The 22,503-nt window shown below is 38.4% G+C and overlaps 1 protein-coding gene across 1 annotated transcript in view; it reads right to left on the minus strand.

The window, feature by feature from the left end:
• SLC49A4 (solute carrier family 49 member 4) overlaps positions 1-22,503 on the minus strand; it is a 66,720-nt gene that overhangs the window by 37,959 nt on the left and 6,258 nt on the right. Inside the window, exon 2 of the mRNA XM_062607090.1 lies at positions 9,046-9,139. Within this exon, the coding sequence (XP_062463074.1) occupies positions 9,046-9,139 (94 nt within the window). The remainder of the gene's footprint in view (positions 1-9,045; positions 9,140-22,503) is intronic.

The following is a 22,503-nucleotide window of genomic DNA, read 5'->3' on the forward strand; positions in this document are numbered from 1 at the left end:
CAGTATCTGAAGGGGACCTACAAGGGTGTTGGACTCTTCATTAGGGAAGGTAGTGAGAAGACATAGGGTAATGGGTTCAAACTTAAATGGGGAAAGTTCAGCTTAGATATAAGGAGGAAGTTCTTTACAGTGAGGGTGGTGAGGCACTGGAATGGGTTGCCCAGGGAAGCTGTGAATGCTCCATCCTTGGCGGTGTTCAAGGCTGGGTTGGACAGAGACTTGGGTGGCACGGTTTAGTGTGAGGTGTCTCTGCCCATAGCAGGGGGGTTGGAACTAGATAATCTTAAGGCCCCTTCCAACCCTAACTATTCTATGATTCTATAAAAAAGATCATTTTTTATATATATATATGTGCGTGTGTATATATTAAAATGTGAGGACTAGTGCAAAATGTGCTACAGCATCACAGTAATGAATAACTTACGTATTTGAATTATAATATTTATATATATTTGCAATATATATAAAAAGAAAATAAATACACAAACACATATATTTATATACACACACTGCTTTGCACAAAATATGATCACATTTATTCCTAAACTGGTCTCTGAAGAGCAAAAAGCTGGAACAAGGTATAGACAGCAGAAAAAATTAGAGAAGACTCTTATTGTGCTATATTGTCATCTCTTTTCCAAATTATTGTCAAGTCATATCACAAATAAATTATATGATTTTCATAACTTTCCTGAGAGAAGACTTCATATGAGAGAAGAGTTCATATGAGAATTAATCTGGTTATACCTGTTTTATCCATCTCTGGTGTCACCATTACAATACCCTAACAGGCAACAACAATAAAAAAACCACAACTGTAAAGCTGTAAATACTGAAATTACAGTATCACTGAACAAAAAGGGTATGTAAGAAAAGTGAGATTATACAGAAAAAAAAGATTTTAGTGATTGATGATAGTACCACATAGTTAAGATAGGAAAGAGGTTCCATTTACAGTCAGCTTTATATATCTTGTGCTCCCTGTATGGGTTGACACATACCTGATGGGACTGTAACCATGCATGGAATTAGATTTGTTAAGCTATTTAAAAGCTATGTGTTGTATAAGCGCTTTTTCTACATAAGAACCCCAGACACTTAGTGTTTCTACCACAGTATGTCTTGGGCCTGGACTTAAATGCAAGAAAATTTAGTTTCCGTACTCAGATGAGGAAACAAAGGTAACAGTATAAGGAAAATTACTTAGCTAAAAAGTAAGTTTTAATACAACAGATTTAAACCAAAACACTACAATATGCCTGCAAAGCTCAGTTCTAAGATATGTTAATTGAACTTGGCTGGGAAGGCTAGGACTGTAGAAGTCATATCTAGATTTTAACACATTTTCACCTTTTCTTTGGCAGGCAACACTGGCAAGAGCAAGGCCATCAGCTCCAGTGCACTGGTCTGATTCTCTTAGCAGCAATTTTCACTACCAGCTTCTGATGAGCCCCTGGTCAACTGGGAAATCAGATTCCTCTGGGTCCTCGTGAAGACAAAACTTTGATGCCTTTTTTAAATTGAAACATTTACCATGCTGTTCCTATTAGCTGCCATGTGAATTGACCACTTAGTCACTATTTAAACTTCTATACTCATGCAGGGAAAAAAAAATTAGCAATTCGGTTTTGCTCCTGTTGAGCAAAGTGCAAGGACCAATGAAGGCGCTCAGAGTGCTACCCTGCTGCTGCACTAAGGCATCGCTGTAGCATGTCTCTTAGTCTGGAAAAGTTTAGTAGATGAATAGCTGCTCCTAACAACACAAAAAGCGGCTGAGGATAAAGAAGTTGCTATTTTACAGAAATGGATGACCAGTTTTTCTTCCACATGCCTGACAATTTCACTCACTGAAAGAAGAGGATTGTTCAACTCCTGCTAATTCGGAAGACAAATATGTTTATATAGCGATTAGCTCATTGTGGGAGCTACTGGAAGCAAATGAAAAAAGACCCTTTCACTGAAGGACTTCAGCGCACTTTTAAAGAGCTACTGAATTTAGCCTCACTACATGAAAACAAAGCAAGTGAATACCTCCTATTCTAGAGTGTCTACTACTGCTGTATGATGCAAGTTGCTCACGCAGATAACTGAACACAAAAAGACATGGACTTATCCACATTATATGTTAGCAGATTTATTATACATTGGAGGGTACTGATACCAGTTTTACAAAGAACCAACTCTGATCTTTCACAATCAAGTTACTACAAGAGGATAGAGCTTTTCCTTTAGACTCACGAAAACAAATCCAACGAAAGAACGTTCTATTAAATAGAACATGTTCAGATACCTTTTAAGGCAAAGATAGAATTAAAGCAATCAAATTCATGCTTTATAGCAACTCACTGCTCCAGAGTATGGGGAGAACCTGATGCAAATGCTGTTCTGTTCCTAACCTGAAGCGAGTGCAGTAAGGCCCTATACCTGGAAAAAGACTGGAAAGTGAAAAACCTCTGGGTAAAGCAATGAATTCATCTATTAAAACCAACATTGTGATAGATGAATTTCATGGAAATGCACTTCCTTTCAATATTTTCATTAAATGATATATTTATACTAAAAAAGCTTTATGCCTTCTGGATATTCATGGATGGAGGCCATTAGCAATTCTTAGCTTCTTTTTGATGCATACAACCATTGATATGCAAAGTAACTTCAAGCTGGTTTTCCCCATCAGTAACAAAAATTGTTACAAGCAGAAAGCCTGAGTCACTGTGTGGCACATTTTCTCCAGCAATAAAGTGAAAAAGAAAGGAAAAAAAAAAACCTTAAAAATGTGCTTTTGACCATTTTAATCAGGAACTGGGCTCATGTTTCACCCCCTGTACAAATCATGGCCTCAGCACAGCTGGTCACATCATTATGGGAGCAGACTTGGAGAGAACCATAACATCTCCCAGGCATCCCAGCCTCATGCGTCTTCTCCCACTCTTAAGGCAAACAGCAAACACATTTACAATGATCTGAAAAACAGTGAGTTTTGGGTTTAAATTTAAAAGGATTGGAAAATCAGAGTTACTCCAAAACCGTCATTACTGAAAGTCAGTGAAGAGAGGGACAAGGACTTGCATTGAGAGAAAGCAGTTACCTCAGGTCAAGACCTGGTATCTCTGTTAGATGTCCTGACAGAGGAAAGAGACACAGTGGGCATACAGTAAGACCCCTGGCAGTATGGTGACAAATCCACTCACATCCTTACAGCACCACACCGTGTTATTGTGCAACCATCAAAACTGTGACATGGATGAAAAGAGAGTTTCTTCCCTTAAAGCTTTATCCAAGTTTTGAGGATGAAGGCACATGAATTCAAAGCTGATTTTTGGATTTTTGTTTGTTTGTTTAATTAAAATTTGTTGTTTTTTTTTCTTTTAAAGCTAACCCACTTCACAAACCCATTATTAAAAGAAAACATCTTTAAAGCAACACAAATGGAGACACACTCATCAAATATGAACAGCCCCAAAATAAACAGCATTGCTGTAAACACAAAGTAGGCAATTACATTATGGGCTAATGAGGCAAAGCATACTCAAACAAGTTATGAAGGAAGGGCTCAATGACTGGCTGCTATCAGAGCTGCCATTGGAGAAAGCCGATGGAGATTACTTAGCACAAGGCAGGTTCTAAGTAGGATTTTTTTAGTAAAAGAGTAGGAGTGTACAATAAGTATAGCAAATTAGGGAATGAGATAAACAAGACCTATTTAAACATTCCTGAGCAATTTTTCTTTGGCCAGTGAAAGAGGGTGTTTTGATTATAATGCAGCAAGTTTGATATAAATTCAATTAATATGAATTCCTCTTTAAGGACAGAAGGTAGCCAACAGAATGCAAGTCACAAGACTAAGGCAAAGAGCCCGTATGATTAAAAAAATTAAAAGGTTTCTACAGTTAACACCTGCCATCACAAGATGTGTAACTTGGGCAGCAGGCAAAATCCCCAGGCAGCCAGAGGGACACTTAAGCACCCCCCAGATCCATCACTACCATTGACAAATAAGCAAAGCAGGAAAAAAATGTTGCCACTTAGGAACAACTCACAGGACCTCTCATCTGAAACAGCAGCTTTGGAGTAGATGTTAGAAAAAAACAACCTGTGTATAAGATAAAGATGGTGGAGGTAATAAAAACAAGCTAAACTATTAAGTTACATGGGCATAAAAATTAAATATTCCCCACGAGAACCTACCTGTGAATGACCTGCTGCCTTTTTTCCCCACTTACTTCTTTTTCTGGTACTAGGGATTAACCCAGCTCAGCTTTCTCACAGCATTGCAGTCAAAGTACAAACCAGCAACTGCCATCAGTACCAGGCAAGTGCTTCATCTTACATCTTCCTCCTACACTCACTGAGCTACACCATACAAATAGGTATGTTTATTCATCTCTTTACCCCCAGTACCACACTTTATATTAAATGCTTTTTTCATTCCACTTCCCAATGAGTTAGAGAGCACACAAGTTGCATCACACTCTGTCTTTATTTCTTAGAGGCAGAGCCTTCTACCATCCTCTTCTAAGAGCTTTTTCATCCCCTGGAACACTTTATTCCCTCTTCTTCACAGCTGCTTCAGTCTACAGTAGGATTTTTGAGCATGTGAATGTGTTGAATATTGCCAAGGAATATAAGAATCCTAGCGTGTCTTGTCTTTACTGGAATTGCCTCCATCCAATGGTGGATCATGGTTGCTTTAGGATTAGAAAACACAAATAAGAAGATGATCCCCTGTCATTGTTCAGGCTTTCAGGGACGAAAAAGACATAACATGGAACTATTAAAGAATAAGTCTAACAAGAATAAAACACAAACTAGGTTGCAACTACCTAATAGAAACAAAATGTACTAAAAATGTGGTAAGAGTGAATTTTCAAATATAATAAATGGAAAAGCTAACATCAATATATGGAAAAAAAAAATCCTAAGTAGTAGTATTATTAAACAACAAAAAGTTGTTTACAGGATCTAAATTATTGGTGTGACCCCCATAACTGATTCCATAAATAACTGCTCCTGTTTCTATTGTCATTCAACATGTTGTTGTTTTGCTGGCTTCCCAGCAAATGTTTTTATGGGATTTATTGCCAAGGAGCACCCTCTCACTGCCTGACTCAAGGTCCTCAGTAACTATTTCACTGTTGTGAAATCTAATGTGAAGGCCAAACACTACCAGCTCACTGCATACCACATTGTAGTAAATTGCTTGATATATTTAATACAAATGACAAATTACATGACATTTTTTACTTCCATGTCTTTAATTATCCTGTCTTTCAAAATATTTTAAGAAGTCTTACATCACACAGTCAGTCTTGAAAGCCACAAATTTATGGCTATGGGCTGATTTCATCATTTATTTCCTTCCTTCTTGTAAATTTCAGTTCATACAGCTTTTTGCCTAGATTTATTATTTTACAGTCATATGGAAGACCTAAGATGTATGTGCGTCTATTTGTAAACACAGAATATGCGACAAATATGAAGTGTTATATGGGGGGGAACCAATCCTGATTTTGCCTATAAAAAAATGGCTTCCTAGTAATGATAATGTTGAGGATAAAAAATGAAATTCTAAAATAGTCCAATGAAAATATTCACTTAGCACCAAGCAACAGTCAAAAAGGAAACGACTGGACAAAACACATCAAAAAGCATTACTGATGCTCTTGTACCCTTCAGGGAAGGGAAGAAGGTACAAGCTCAGGAATGGTCAAGTTGATAACACGTTTTTTTAATGTTCTATATAATTTACATTAACTATGAAAGTTAGAAAGAAAGAAACTTAGAAAGGAATCATAATTTAAGCCTTAACTTTAAAAAGTCAAATTCCTTGCCTCATATCTGGCACATTTGACAAACCCAGAAGTGCATGGTACGTAAGAAAAACTCTTTTTAACCTCAGTGTCTGTATGATGTACACAGTAATCTCACAGATTAGTGGGCTAGAGAGGAAAGTAGGTAGGTAAGCACATTACTACTCCATGTATAGGATGGTTCCTCAATCTCACATGCTAGTCCATACTTCCACATTTTCATCATGCACTCCCACTTCAGCCTTCACTGAATTTATGCAGTTCTGGCACTGATTCCCAGTACAGTTTTAGGTCACACACTGGCAGAGAACAAAAATTCACCATAAGGAACAGCTGCTTCAAAAGACACACTCAAATATGCAGCCTCAATTTTCCCTCATGCAAGTCACGCACATACACAAGCATCAAGTGAACTGAAATGAGAGGTTAAGGTTTGTGTTTAAAACATGACTCAGAGAACTTGAGATAGTTTTAGTCTGCTGCTACACACTAGAGCCAAAAGAATAATTACAGACTAGAAAGGAGCTGAAGAACACACTTGGATATTACAGGTCTGCGTGACATAAGGTGCATAAAGCAGTCAGGATTAAATGTCAGTCTTAGCGGTGATTTCTTTATGTCTGTGATTGCTCTGATAGGCAATGGGCTTTAGTAGCTTTCCTTAATGTTAAATTACAAGAGCTGAGGGAGCAGAGACAGCTACAAAGTAGGAAAAAAAAAAACCCCAACCAAACCTAAACCTGACAAACCTCATGAACATTCTTGTAATTTTATGTATCTTAACTCTGACATAATTGCCCCATTGAAATCCTTTGGTATATTACTGCAGATTACCTAGGGACTGAAGGAACATGCTACAAAGCATGCAAAAGCATTTAAAGAAATTCCAGTTACACTGGCTTCCAAAATGCTCCAGTATTAGCCTGTGTATGATCTTGTACATATGGTTCTGTAATGTTCAAACTGTTGCAATAACGCATATACACATTCAGAATAAGTGCTCAGCCAGTTGTTGCTAATGCATTAAGCAATAATGCTAATCTCAAAAAAATACGACTTCATTTGGTACCATGCTTCAAGTAATTGATAAAAAATGGCCTTCAGCCTTAGCTCTCAAAACAATGGAGGTTACCTGGTATAACATCACACAGTCTGTACAATTATTTACAATGTCTCAAGAAACATTCATAGAATAGATCATTCACTGAAAAACATCCTTTTGCTTCATGCAGTTAGCTGTAATTAATTCTCCCTAGATTTTTAACCAAACTGTATAAAAGATCAAACGATTTTCCTCAGGTAGAGCTGCAATTCTTGAAAATTTCTCAAGATAATGCACATTTTCACATCGTGAATAAATGAAATTAACAACCTTTTCCATCAGGATTCTGCTCATGCTCTTTTTTCTTTTCCCTATACAGTTTTCAGTAAAATGTACCATCATATTTTATTTCATCAGTCCACAGCCTGTCTTTTTTTTTTTAATGTTTCCCCTTAGGTGTTTATTTCATTGTTCTCCTAGGTCTCCTCACTGCAGTTAAACCAGAAAACCTGAAAACCTTGCTTAAAGGTGATCAGAACATGTGGAAATTCTCCTTCCCACTCCCCAGATGACACCTCACATTTGAATCTCATTTGGGAATTTCTTCTTGGGTTGTTACTATCTCCACCCTTGTTTGGTAAAGCCTAGGGGGGCACAAATCTTAAGTGAAAAGCTACGTAAGACATCACATTTCATTCAACTCATTTGGCCCATTAAAAAAAAAAAATTAAATACGTATTTAATCCAAGATTGGTCAGAACAGATGACCTGGATGTTGAGCAGCCCTTTGCATCTTCAGAAAAGGTAAAGTAAAGGCACAATGCGGACAGCTCTTCCTGGCTACCTTAATAGTACATTTTTGCCTTTAAAGGGTCACTGTGAATGGTAGCATAATATGGTTAGTTCAGCCTCCCCTGCTCATGAAGTCCTTGAACATTACATTGAAATGGGTGGCTGGAATCAGGGGCACCTTGGGTGCTTCCTTATCCTTATACTTTCTTGTACTTAAGACCCAAAACTGCATCCCCCCTACTTGCCACACTGCACTTAGTTTTATGAAGTCATTCATGATATACTCGCTACTTACTCCTGATTGGGGCTAGTTTTACAATCAATGCATTTATTACATTCTCTTATTCTTCTCTGTGAACCGTTTCCTTTGGTAACCCTTTATCCATGGTACCCAGTCATCTGCCTTCTACTTCACACCAAACATTTTCTTTCTCAATTTAAAGGTTTCCAAAATGATTTTCAGGCTAGGGGTAGACAATACTAAGGGAAAACATGAACATTCTGAGATAATACAAGGACTGCCTAGAAGCTCATCAGAATTTAGGGAGGGGAACTAAACACAAAAACTTTTTCTAACTAAGTTCTTACTGCTTACATATTATTCAAGGACAACTAGTGAAGAGCTAGTGCTAGTACTGTTTTTAAAGAAGCAGAGAAATGTGGCAATGCCAGTACTCCTTCCTCCTTTAGCATGAGGAAAAAGAAAGTTAAGAGAACAAGTAGTGATCCATATTCTCTGGCTGTATAAACTGAGTGCAACACCTGTACTTACTAAGGATTCCCAGGTTCAGGACATGTTGACAGGACAATTGAATTGTTTGGATTGTGTGATTTTTAGGAAGGAATCTGTATCACAAACTCTTACATCGCATGTGTATACAACTCATTCATTTCAACCACAGAGAAGTACAAGGCTGCTTTGGAATACAGACTGAAGAGACTACATGAGAAAGCCCATTTTATGTAAATTCATCTGTCTCACTGCACATTCCCATACAACCAATATGAGAAACATGAACTAATTATATAACATTTGCATAGAAATTACATAGTTTGGGGTTCTGTGGCATGATTCCCTGTGTGATCTCAGGCCAGTTTCTGAACCTCTCCAAATCTCTGCTCCTTGTTTGCAAAGCAGATTAAGATTAGCTATGTGGGATGGGGTGAGACTTAATTAACTCAAGTTTATAAAGAGCTTTCTGATCTTCAGATTCTATGTAGAAGAACTAGAAAAATCCATTTAAGAAGCAAAGAAGCATGTAAGCCCACATCTACACAATAAATGTTTGGTGTATCAAACTGATGCAGAAAAATTGTACTAGCATTTCTCTGCAGAAGGAGCAAAAATTGCATTAGCAGACAGCATAAAATATGTATGTTAAAAATAACTAATTCACTTACTTCTTCCTAATTTCTAGGTCTGAAACTGGAACACATCTCAGGCCAGCTCCCAATACCATGAGGGATGATGTTAGTAACACAGTTACCCTCAGACCTAAGATGAAAAAACAGTATGTTAGAAGTGAAGTCAGCAATGTTACAAAACCAATATTGCCTAAATATATATATATATTTACATGCAGTCTCACAGAAGTAATATGTATCTCTTTCATATCATAAACAATTTGGTGTTGGTACCAATTACAAATAAATTATGAAACCCTGTGTCATTTTCTATACTTAATACTCCAGAATTACAAAGGCTTACTTGTAGCATACTATTGCACAGGACTGTACCCAAAATCTTATACAAATTCTTGGAAGTGGAAGGTAGCAATAAAAGTATCATCAAAACGAAGAGTATTCCCTTTAGCACTAATGCTATCAGGAATATGCTCCAGTGTGTGATCTGAAGTCTAGGAAGATTCAATGACAAATCTGTACATTCTTTTCCAACTACTTAATTAACACAGACACAGTACTGTTATTATTTTCTTCCATAATGCAGGTATCCATTTCATCTTGAAGAAATAACCATTTTTTCAGGGTAAAAAAAAGTGCAAGTTATTTTCTTTTTCCAGTCCTTGCAATTAGGCCAAGTTTTCGCTGTGCTCAGCTCAAATATAGTTGCAAATACAGTACATCAGAAAAAAGCTACAATTGACCGATGCCTTGAATATGTTTTTTCCTCATACTGCAATTCTCAACTGAGAAGCATTTAGATTAGAAACAGCTTTATCTTAGTGCTGCAATTCCTTTGCCAGCAGTTTACTTGCTGCTGCTAAGGTGTTTCCATCAGCAGCAAACAAAAAGAGAAAGGTGAGAGCTGAGAGTCTTAACCTCCAGAATCTTGTAAAACACCAAAACCATGAATATGCACAATTAAAAACCACTGATACAGCGTATATCTGTGAAGCTGGAAAACTGAAACAATTTCACAGCAACAAATAGAAAATAAAGGTTTTCTGTGTTCTTAGCAGAACATAATAAAAACAATTAAGTGATAACAAACACCCAGCTTCTCTAAGGTTCAGGTGAAACTAGTAACTACCCAAAACACAGACAGATCAACAAGTTCCTACAATAACTCACTTAACAAAGAAACAATTTATATTCTTTCTAAAACTGCCAATTTTCAGAAGTGTTCCTTCTATGTTAATGACTCCAGTAATCAGTACAATTCAACCAGTAGTCACATTAAATACTTTGTCTCTATGTGAATTTAATGGGAGTTTTAGAGCATGTATTTTTCTAAAGTGAAATTTTAAAGTACAAGACACCTCTTGCCCTTATTGCAACAACTCTTAGCGAACTTCACTCATGCTGGACACCGCACAAACCAAACAGAAGAATGCTTCTCTCAAACAACCTAGCCCAAGACAACCCAAATAAAAAGGTTACAGGTTGTCTGAAATAGAAGTATGACTTCCTTTGGTATGGATTAGTCATTAACAAAAGGAATGCTACCTGCAATCCTGCAACTCTGGACACCTCATCCCTGATGCCCTGGAGAAGTACCATGAGAATGTCTGTTTCCTTGAAGGATTCCCAACACGCACCCAGACTTACTTGCTTGTCTTTGTGCTCCACCAGCACATGTTGCTGTTAAACTGGTTTTTCAAGTGTGTGTGTTCAGAGAGACCTAACTAAATGCCCGGACAACACAGCTGTTCAAAATCTTCATGTTCTCCTTGTTTTCTTGGCCACCACATGAGCCTTCATGCCATGCTTAACCCCATATTACCATGCTGTGTATATTGTGGGCCTAATTATTTGTATCAGGATCATGTATGAGATGCCCTTGCCTTTTCTCCTGGGAGATAAGTCTCTGTTAGCATTGCTTTTGTGCATAATGAGAACTTGTGCAAAACGGGAAACAGAATTCTATTGATGAAAAAAAAAAAAAATCAAAACACAAGTCTTTCAAAAATCTGAAGTTTTCCATTTGGAAATGCTGCTACAATGTTACAGGAAAGCTCTAGTAACATACATATCACCTTATTTTCCAGATAAACCACAGTCTTTTTGAATTACATTTCACAAAGCACAGCATGTCCTGCCTTTCAGGAGACACAAGGACGGAGACGGCCTGGAAGGTTCTGCTCATGGGGTACCACAGGAGGCACAGGCCAGGTGCAAGCCCAACACTAAGCAGGTATTATAAAGAAATTTAAGTTTAATCACCACAGGAAACATAAGGAATATTTCCAAATTAAAAAAAAACTTCTATTTCATTTTTAATTTTTAAAAATATCCCCCAAACAAAAAAAAAAACACAAACCAAAAAAAAAAAAGAAAAAAAAAGTTTTCATTTAAACCTGCAGAAAAGTTTCCTAAGAAAAACAACATGCAATTCAGTGAAAACCAAACTGGACGCTGAAGCTTTACCCCAGCCCTAAATTTAAGCTTATCTTCAATGTCAACCTTACATGTCTGGCAATTTCAAAATATAATTACCAGTTAAAGCCTCACAATCATATGTATCATTTGATCTCTTCAAACATTCTTTGAAGACCTTATCTTGAACACTATACACTGTAATGCACCATTTTTAAATGTTTTGATTGCACATTCTTTCACCTTTTTGGGTGTGTTTTGTGGTTTTTTTTTTTACACACCCCTAAAGATTCTTTCAGTTAAAGCTCCATGTTGAAAATGATGACACCGAAGTGAAAAAGTAAAAGACTGTCAGACAAGCAGCGTTAGACATTTTATTTGCTAATTACATGATGTATTTCTACCCTCTAAGCACCTTTATCTTCATTTTGCCTCACATTTTAACTCTGAATCTCCCCTCCTTTCCACCTTTGTTAGAAACTGGTCTTTAATAGTATTTTATAATTATTTCAGTATTTTTGCTTTGAGCATTGCAGTGGTGCTTAATCTGAATTGAACATCTTGTATTACTCTACAAGGCGCACCCGAGTGTTTCAGATAACAGCATACATCATGGGGATAATAAATCTAAGTAATCAAACTAGCCTGAAAAAAAAAGCCCATGAACCCCGCAAGAAATTATTTCTCTATTTTAAAAGATCTCAGCAATTTATACAACCAAGATTCTGAGTGGATGTAGTTAACTTCGTTAATTTTACCCTGTAAATGCAAGAGATAAGGAGAGGGGGAGTGATATGCATTACAGTTTATTAAAATCCACAATCCAGTCCCCTTCCATCAGGGGATTTCTGACACATGTCTGGAAAAGGAAGAAAGTCTTTTAAATGGATTTTCTGCCAATGGAGGAAGTTTTCTGTTCTCTGGGGCCTTCCTCATCAGCTGCTCATTCCCACCCTGTTCTTGCAGGAGTTCTCTGGGTCCCCCAGGTGGCACTGACTGTTGAGCAAAGTGCGGCCACATTCAGAATAGCCAAACACCATTTGACAGCAATAGAAAAGTCTGAGCCAGCCACAGAAATTGAGTCAGCAATAAGAAGACATAGATTACCATTTATGAGTGAAACGGTCGATATTGTTCAACTGCTTAACCCTCCTGTGGCTAATAATACAGTCTGCTTTACAACTTCAGCAGCCCATGCTGCATTTACTGGGTTTTATTTATTTTTAAAACAACTATCCCCAAACTCCTGCCACTATTAGAGATTTAACACAAACTCTCAACCCACAATCCTCTTAACTCTCCTGAAAAAAACACACCTTTTTAATCTTGCCAACACCATATTGTATTAGTAAGCCTTAATGATTACCTGTATTGGCAGGGTATGTTGATCCGATCTGGCCCCAGGGACACTTCTAGCTGACCCACTAACTTCCTTTCCCCTCTGCTGCTGAGAACGCAGCTGCTGCACACACACCATGTGATGAACCCAGGGTTCCCACCACACACAGCCCAACACAGAAAGCAAGCAAAACCCAACCATGTTACACGACCTCATGCAACAGCAGAAGGCAGTGGCTGCCAGTGCACCCAGTGCCTCTTCAGCTCCCCCACAGCAATATCAAGCAACGGCATCCCATATGTAGGTGTTGCATTCCCCAAAACTCTTCCAGCACACCTTACTTTCAACATTCATCTCAAAGCACATTAAAAGAAAATGCATACCCCCTCCACTGCATTACTGACTGGAAACCAGCAAGTGATTTATTATGCCTAGTTTAATACAGAATTTAATAAAAGATGTTGTACAGCTACAATTAACTCCTCATTCCAACTATTTATCAGTCTGTCTTAAAAAGAACATGATTAAAATGCTTAATGCTTTTGTGAGCTTTTGGGAAGTATGACCATTCCTTCTCTTACCTGTCACCCATTACCATAGAACACGTGACTGACAGACTATAAAAATCTGTAAAACTCAAATCCTTACTCACACAAAACACACATCCAAGTCAAAATTGTTTTCACATCGAGAACTGCAAGTTTCTATTTCTGCTGGGAAGTTTCTATTTCTGCTACCTAGGGGCAACAAACTCCCTGTGCATTCCCCTGGCCGAGGCCAGAATACAGAAGCAGCCCAGTCACTGCTACAGACCCATGGAGAGCAACACAGTTCTAGTTCAGAGCATCACAAATGGCAGATACTGTTTGGGCTTGGTTTCCACATCCCTGCAATGATCTTAGGGGGAGAATTCCAGCTGGATGTGCAGAACAGTCAGTTTTCACCTTTTTGCTAAGACTAATGGAAGTCTGGCCAGAGGAGAGGCTTCAGAAGGCTGGATTTCCACCACTGCATGGTGGCAGTGGATTTCCCTTATACAGCTCACACACCCTGCTCTCAGATGCAGTAGCATTTGAGGGGTTTCCTTCCTTCAACTGCAGATTACCAAAATAAGTCCTCACAAATACAGACTACAACAAGGCCCTAATTAGAAATTAGTGACATCAGCCTGCTGTGCATTTTCAGTTTTTAAAGACCAGGCTGGAAGCCAGAGCAGTCCCTTCTGACACAGAACTGAGAGCATTTCCTTAACTACTCTACTATTATTTTGACTAGCTAAATATAAAAATTATAAAATCCTGTTAACCCACACATACCAGGAAATAAACCCCTCCAATTTCAACAGCCATTACAATAATTCACTGTTAAATTGTGCTTTCCCTTCCAATTTAAAGCAAGTTCAGTTTTCAAACAAATTCTTGCTTTGCCTTTCTTGACAAAACAAAGCACAGGTACTTATAGTTCTACAAAAAACAATCTTTACCTTCAGTTTCAGTAAGCAAAGCACCAAGCTCCAAGTCTTTTGTAATTTTTCTTTGGCTCTGGAAGTGGTTTTGTGTCTTGTCTAAATACCCTCCTTATTGTTCAAGCATCCTTTTTTATATGAATTTCCTGGTGGGATGCCAATTCTCCATTTCATAGGTCTGTTTCTCTTCCTCCTTAATGCATGCCTTTACATTTGGATGCAATAAATAGCTTGATTAAACAATAAATAAAATAAATTAAAATAAATATATATTAAAATATAAATGACAAATAAGTAAAAAAAAAAAAAGCTTGATTAAACAGCTGACTTTGCCAGGGAACCCTGAAAGCTCGGCACAAAACTTTGTCCATCATAATATAATGCTCCAGAAATCTTTGTATTTTAAATGTAATTCTAGCAAAATTATAGCTGCACCACTTCACCTCACAAGATCAGTGATCTTTGTCACCATTAAAATACCAAAAAGAAATTGCTACCTTTCTACTAAACACATTGAATAAAACTTCCATTGTGCCTGTACTTTGCTAAATTGACTACTGTCATTAAGGAGGATAAGCAGCAATCTTTTTTCAGAAGAGGCATCCTTGCATCAAGCAATACATTTCTCAAAAGAAAAGATCCTTTTCACTGATGTGAAAAGACTTCATAGCTGAGATGTGGTCCCAATCTTTCAAGTTTGTTCTGTATGTTAGCAGAAAAATGAGTACATCATGTCTGCCCTGGATTCCACAAAGGCACTTGATTGCACAGGAGCATAAATTGTGTTTGGAAACTCAATAGAAAATAAATACATTCTCAAAAATAGGAGCAGCTACCCTCAGAAGCAAGGAAAATTAGGAACCAAATGCAAAGACTGCATGCAAGAGAGAACAACTACCAGGTCATATGTAGCTAATCAAAAATTACTCCTAGCTTGATGGCCAGGATATCACTGGTGCTATTATGGATCGCCCTTTATCTCTGACTACACGAGGCTGATGCTTCTGTTATTACCCTGTCTTCCATAAGATGTATTTTTAAAACAAATTGAAGCCAATTGTTTCCATCCATTCACCTGACTATACGCAGCACTGCCAAAGCAGCATCCAAATTTCAACTGAAAAGGTTTAGGACTTGAGTTGGTTTGGCATTTTTTGTTTGGTTTGCATTTTTTTTTTTTTTTGACTGGAAATGAATGCTCTGCTAGACAAGTGACTGCATCCTTCTGGTATCAAATAATAAGAACCCAGCTCTACCATATACAGTCCATCTGAAATCAATCAGACCCAAAGTTACATTTCAATCCCCAGTCTTGATTAGGATACAAAAAACAGACCTTTTCCTGTACAAATCCTACAATGCAGCCCAGTTCCACATTTCAGTGGAGGATTGCATGGCAAGGGCAGATTCCACTAGACACTGTGCTCCAATTTCTGACATAAATAGTAGGCAGACTGAGATCCCCAGACAGAAGATATGCTAGAAACCTCTTGAAACATAGATACAGGAGGTAATGATCTTCAAAGGGGCAATTCCCCTTTATATCTTACAGTGGTTGTGACTGAATCTGTCAGCAATAGCTGTCAATTAACACCCAGGCTATCAGGAGGAGTTTGAAACTTCTTATATATTAATTGCAAATTTTAAATTTGAGAAAACAAACTTTTTATGCATAAATACAGCAACTTCAAGCAAAACAGTACCTGTGTTTTGACACTGACTTTTTTATCAGGGCCAGAAATTCAGAAGAACCAATATCCCAGGCATGTCATCATCAGCAATGTAGGGGAACACACAGTAAAATTCCTGCACCAAATTTAGCCAGCCAAGTGTTTCAGAGAGAAGACACTCATTTTGAGGGAAATGACTGAACATGAGTAACAACTAAAACAGATATAGAAGCTGCTAGGACATAACTGTGAGAAGCAAAGCTAAATATAACACAATTGAGAATCATGACAACCACACAACCATTCTGCAATTCCTGAGCTTCTGCATCTTTCTCTATGTCCATCCTAACTGTAAGGAAACCAAGACACTTAAATATTCACACTCTTAACCACAACGCTCACTTCTGGTTTGTATTGTAAATACTATTCCTGTTTTATAGTTTTTTATTTCTTCTCCATCCCTCTCCCAACAGTCATGCAAACATTAAAACCCACACTTTTCTGTTTAGATATAAGAATATGACTGCACTTCTTAGAAGGGATAACAAGCTATTACAACCATATCAAGAGGTTGCAGGGTCTTTTTGTCTCATTTGCATCAATGAGGTCAAGCCAACGTGAGCAGTAGATCCATCCTGTTTTAACATTATCCCAGCATATTAAGCACACAATCAATCTCTAAAAAAAAGATGTCAAGGAAAATATAGCTTAATTCTGTAGCTCTCTACTCCTCTACACTTAGTTGTTACAAACTTAATGGCCCAAGTTGTTCTATGGTGTCTTAGAGAGTTAGCTCCACTACCACAGATTTAACCAGAGGTAGAGGCAGATTATACCTGTAAAGTATTTCAGAGTTTGTGCAGCAATTTGGAAGTTTGATACTGTATATAAAGTAGCTCAGGTTTTAAGAACTGAACAGGCTTACTGTGAGCTTTTGAATATATGAAAAGGTAGTTCACAAGTACTGAAGTTTCCTTCCATATGTCAGCAAAGATTTTGAAGCACCCTATCAGTTTAATATAAACAATGGAAAAACAAATGGCAAAACATGCAGATTAAAAATCTGCACTGCAGATTTCCACAAGCATTGTAAATTGTACTTAATCAATCCAGAGACTGACATTTTGCCTGACCAGATAAACAAAGTGCCCAGCTGAACGGTGTTTGCCTGGAGATCAAAACACTGATTTTAGAATTACTTTTACATGCTTTACTAAAATATCTTCTATTCTTTAATACCATGGGCTTTGGCTTCAAAGAAGACCAATTATTTACTGATAACATATATTTTACTGTAGAGAGCATCCACTTTATCTACAAACTAATCCAAGTGCAATGAACCTTTCTTAATGCTTGCACAGCTCCTCTGAGAAAGGAGAGCACTGGCCTGGGGCAGCAGGACCTGCATCTCTCAAGATACCTCATGAAGCTGGGCAGACCACTTACCTTCTGCTTCACTTCCCCCCACCCCCGGCTAGTTTATTTAGGCTATAGACACATGGAAACAGGAGCCAGTCACACCATGAGTATTAGAAAGGCTAGCAAATCAGGTCTTCACCTGGAGTCAGTGAAGTGCTGGGATAGTAAAGAGCTATTTGCATGCTTACTAAAACTGTGAAATTATTATACAAATACACTTGTATGAGTTGTTCTTTCTTCCTCCACCTCAGGTACCTTCTTTCTACTCTCAGCTCCAACATTTACCAAAATTGAAATATTTACTGAAATACTGAAAATTCAGGTGAGTCATTTAATCCATCTTTGCCATGTGATAAACTGAAAATCTATGTAATGGGGTATGCATGTGTGCATGCATGTGCCAGTATATACATACATATAGAGATGCAGAGCGACTGACAAAATAGCCAATAATGTAGCTGAGGAATAAAGCACTTCATTAATTTTAAAGCTAAATTATGGATGCTCATTAACAAGTCAAGGGAAAGCACAAGACAACAAGCATTCGCTCTAGCTCTCACTGTTGCGTTTGTGGATGAACGCTGACAACCCAAGCTCGCTCAGCACTGAACAAGGGGACGGATGCTTTTTTCTTTTCTCTCCCCACTCATTTCAAGGACCTGATTGCATAGCAGGCTTAATTACCACACAGCTAATTACAGATCCTTACCTGTGGCGACAGAGAGGAAAAACAATCTGTCTTGTACACATCTAGCAAGGAAGATGTTCTGTCATTATCTTAGTGGTACTTCCCCACATCACCCAATGGTGCATGAAATTCTTCATTTTAAGGAATACAGAGGCATTTTGCTTTGCCACAACAGAGTATCAAGAAGCAACCATGCAGCAGAGATTGGCAGCTATACTGCTTAGTGCATCTGTTAAGCAGGACACTAAGTGCAAAGTTTCTCTTCCTTACTATCCCTGCTGCGAGTCAGGGGGAAAAAGCCATGAGTCTCACTGACACAATTTCCATGCAGGTCTTGTGATTTGTAGGAAAGGTCACTGGCATGAGCTTTCAATTTTCCTGTGAACAGTTTCAATGCTACATTAACATTAAAATGCATCAGGCACTCTTTAGGGTACCTAGCTCATCCTAAAAGACACCCTTTGCAGCACTGTAATGGTTCCTAAACCCCCTACATTTTTTAAGGCTTCTGATCAATTCTTTAGGTTCATGTGATTAATTAAAAATATAACAACTCCACCTCTCACAAATAGTCAAAAGGGATGGCGCTCATCAAAAACAACTAAACAAAGAGCTCCTAAATGCAGTTGCAGGTCCTATACTCCAGAAAAACATCAGTAGACTTGAAAAAAGCAGAAGACCTCTCACTTTCAAAACACGTTGCTTCTACAGGCTGAGTCATACAGATCTCCAGCTTTAAAAAGAGGAAAAATCTAAAAATTCTCTCTACTACAAATACGCATGAGAAAGCTTAATTTGTAGCTTTTGAGGAAGTTGAGGCGCTGATCACAAGCTTCTGCAGCACAATTATAGTTACAGCACAGCTACGGAGCCACAATGACCCATGCACATGAGAAGTATTAAAAAACAAAATTATGGCAGGAAGTGATGGAATAGTTCTGAATGCCACCACTGAGAGAAAGGCCACGATTTCCCTTGCCCCAGGATCATAACTAAAAAAGTTTTTAAAGAAATTTGTACCAGCAAGGGTTTTGGCCTGCTCAGGTGAGGCTACACCAGGTTGCCACTGGGAAAATTCAAACAACATCCTCCAAGAAAATGTTCAAAACATTCTAATGAAGAATTACCAAAATACCATGTTCCTTAAATTTACTCCTGCTCATCTCAGTACTGACCTTGGGTTTGGGGGGAAGCAGAGTGTTTTTAAACAAATATTTTATATTAACCAAATATTTTTGTTTGGCCATGTCAGACTATAGATTTTCACAACATTGAACATTATTTCAGGACCTGTGCTATGCACTATCTACTTCTTCAGCTCTGAAAAGGCAAGAAAATACCACTGCTTTACACGGCTCCTTTTCCACAAGCAGGGCATTTCGTACCAGGAAAAAAAAAAAGGCAGAAAGTGGCAATCCACAAAATATCCAAAGTTTAGTAACAAGTAATGAACCTCATTTCTGCATTCACTTCAGACTTGTTTTTCACTCCTAAAACATCACATTAAACTACATCCTAAAACAAATATCAACCTAAAATAATGCATAAAATTTGTTTTGTTTAGGCAATGGTAATGCTGTTACTGGGATTTAGAAATCAGTAAAGCTGGGTTAGTTCAGCTTTATGAAATTAAAATAGTCTTTCCTAGTTCATACTTGTTTCTTCTGATAGGAAATAAATAAATATTATATTAATTCTCTGAAGGAAACAGACTCATTTTTCTTTAAAGAGATCAGATTCAGATTTTGCAGGCCAAAATCTGATCTACTCTTTTTTTACTCTTCAATGTAGTTATAAACTAGTAGCTAGGAATTACAAACACAGTATAAACATACAGCTAGCAAAATGAATTCAATACAACTTTCCTAAGTACTTTACTACTTACATAATAAAAATCTATGAGAAAAAACAGGGGACTTGGATAACAGAGGCATTATTGTTGTCATTTATGTTACAGACTTCAGCACCTGCTACCTTTATGTATCACAGCTGCCACACTGTCAAAAACTTCTAGACGGAAGAAGCTTAGAAACATTTAAATGTTTTTAAAACTGCAAGACAGTGGACAGTGTAGCAGTATTTCTGTCCCCCTATACAAGGTTTTCCAGATGGGGAGACTCACCAGACAGCTGTATCCAGCCCAGAATCCCGCTCACGCCTCCAACACAAGGCCAGACACTGGTCACCACCAAACCCACACAAGCAGAACAGCCATCTTCCTCTGCGTAAGCAGCGCCTGGGGGACCCCACAGGGAGCGGGCAGCTGTGGCCCAGGGCACCCTGGGGAAGGGGAAGGTGAAGGAAGGGCCAAATACACCCTCTGGGCAGCAAGAGGCATTGCCAGGTGGAGTTCAGAGGTTGCATTGTATGGATGCAAAAGACTAGAACCTTTTTGGAGGTAAGCAAATATAAAAAAAGGTCAGCTGCATTCAGAGAGACTTCCCAGCTCCTGGTTTTAAAAGCGCTTCTCAAGCCAGCTCACAAAAGCTGTGTTCGCTGATCCATAGCTAGGGTGCTGTGCAGGCAGCCCAGGAAGGGTGCAGGCACCCCTTTGCCTCCTACTCATCTTCTCCCTCCACCTTTCCCATCACTACCACATCCTGTCCTGCAGCTCCAGATCCTGTTTCTACATTCATGCCTCCCATGCTTCACCCACTATTTTGTCCCATACTCTCCCATTCTCTCTCTCCTCTTCTCACCTATCAAAGAGCTTTTCTCACATCTGCTCTCACTCCTTAGAGTCCTGAGCTTCTCACATCCAACCTCTTCTACTCCTCCACAAGCGAGAGTTGTGGAGGACAGAAGGAAATAAGAGTAGAACAAGATGTATATTGCACAACAGCAAGGAGACAGACATGAAGCAGGAGATACAGACGAGGAAGCAGTCAGAGTAGGAAGAATTTGGGTCAAGAACAGGTTATAAGGGGCAGTAAAAATATTTGAGCACACAACAGGGGAGATACCAGTGCACAGCTGCCCTAGTATTTGTACTCTCTGTAGCCAATTTCTAAAAGCTACTGTTGACAAAATATCTTCCTAGCTGGTGCTGTGTCCTGACCCAGTTTTGGGATGTTCAAGTGCTTTAACTCTGCTTGTGTTAGCAGCTGCATTATAAAAGTAAGGGATCATACTGGTATATGATTCCCTATTCATCAATTTGTCAACATTAAGGTATAGCACATTACATATTCCACACTCACTGTGCCTGTATTCTTAGTGCACCAAAGCCCCAAGATAACATCCTCAGATAATGCAGTCGTTACTATTTCGACATGAGCTACACAAACATGTTAGGATTTTACCTTCCGCCATGAAAAAGTTATTTTAAATCCAGCATGCAGTTTCCTGATGCAGTTTCTTCAGTACCTGGTGTTTCAAGCAGCTGTTCTAGCACCACTGCTGTAGCTGCAAAGAAGTGTGCAGAGTGTAAAGAGCACAGCAGTTGCACAAAGCATAGCAATATAAAGCGAGATGTCTTTAGTTAGCAACAAAGTGCAAAGCAGGGACAGAGGGTGCTACCATCTAACAGAAAGCTCCAGAAGAAGACATCCGTCTACAGCCATGATTGGCGCTTTCAACTCAACTTGGCCCATCAGGAGGTATGGGAAGTGCTGCTAACAATCAAGCTAGTATTGTTATGGTAAATCATAGTGGCATCAACGTTATACAACTCATAAAAACCTAATTAAACTACTCGATGCTGACAATCACTCGGTGTATCTCAAGTGGCCTTTTGCAGCATGCCTGACTTCGGGGAGGGTGGGCCAATCAATTCTCTAATGAGTCCTCACTTCTGCAAGCACATGCATAAATGCTCTGTGGACTTTCATGTAGCCACAGTATATAAAATTAAGCAACAGCTAAGTTTGGTTCACTCTTCCTTCTTCTTTTCCTCTCATGTTACAGAGGAAAAGTATGCCTATACAGACACATATACGAGCAACTCATCAAAATTAATTCTGTAAAATCAAGCTGATCAAATACCTGCTCCAGTCAGATTTACCTATATTCAGCTCTCTAATTGCTTCTTTCATCTTTCCACATGAAAAACAACACTTCAACCCATTTCTTCCAAGATTTGTTAGCTTAGGAAAACTAACCCCTTTCATGGAATTTGATAGGTGTGGCTCAGTATCACTTATGAAAGAATGAAATATGCATAGTCCATAGTATGCAGATGTCCACAGGATGAGAGAACAGTCTGGGGTAAACGATACCTCCCTTCAAAGTTCTTTCCTGTTTGGTTGAAGTGCATCAATCACTTGTTTTTCACCAAATATATACAGCTTTCACTTCATTATGAGTCGAGATGTTCTCTACCAGCCCCAACCCCCCCCCCCCTTTTTTTTTTTAACTGAAGCACTAAGTTCACACGTAGCTTTCATTCAGTTCAACAGAGCCTTCTGCTGCTCTCACTGGAGTTGACAAGACCTTTGTCTTTACATAAATGCTAAGGAGAATCAGTTGTTTATGACGAGACTACTCTCTGCAATTCCAGCAA

Source organism: Pezoporus occidentalis, unplaced genomic scaffold (genome assembly GCF_034315485.1).
Source record: "Pezoporus occidentalis ecotype Australia unplaced genomic scaffold, CSIRO_AGI_Poc_V1 ctg12, whole genome shotgun sequence".
NCBI classification, from domain to species: domain Eukaryota; kingdom Metazoa; phylum Chordata; class Aves; order Psittaciformes; family Psittacidae; genus Pezoporus; species Pezoporus occidentalis.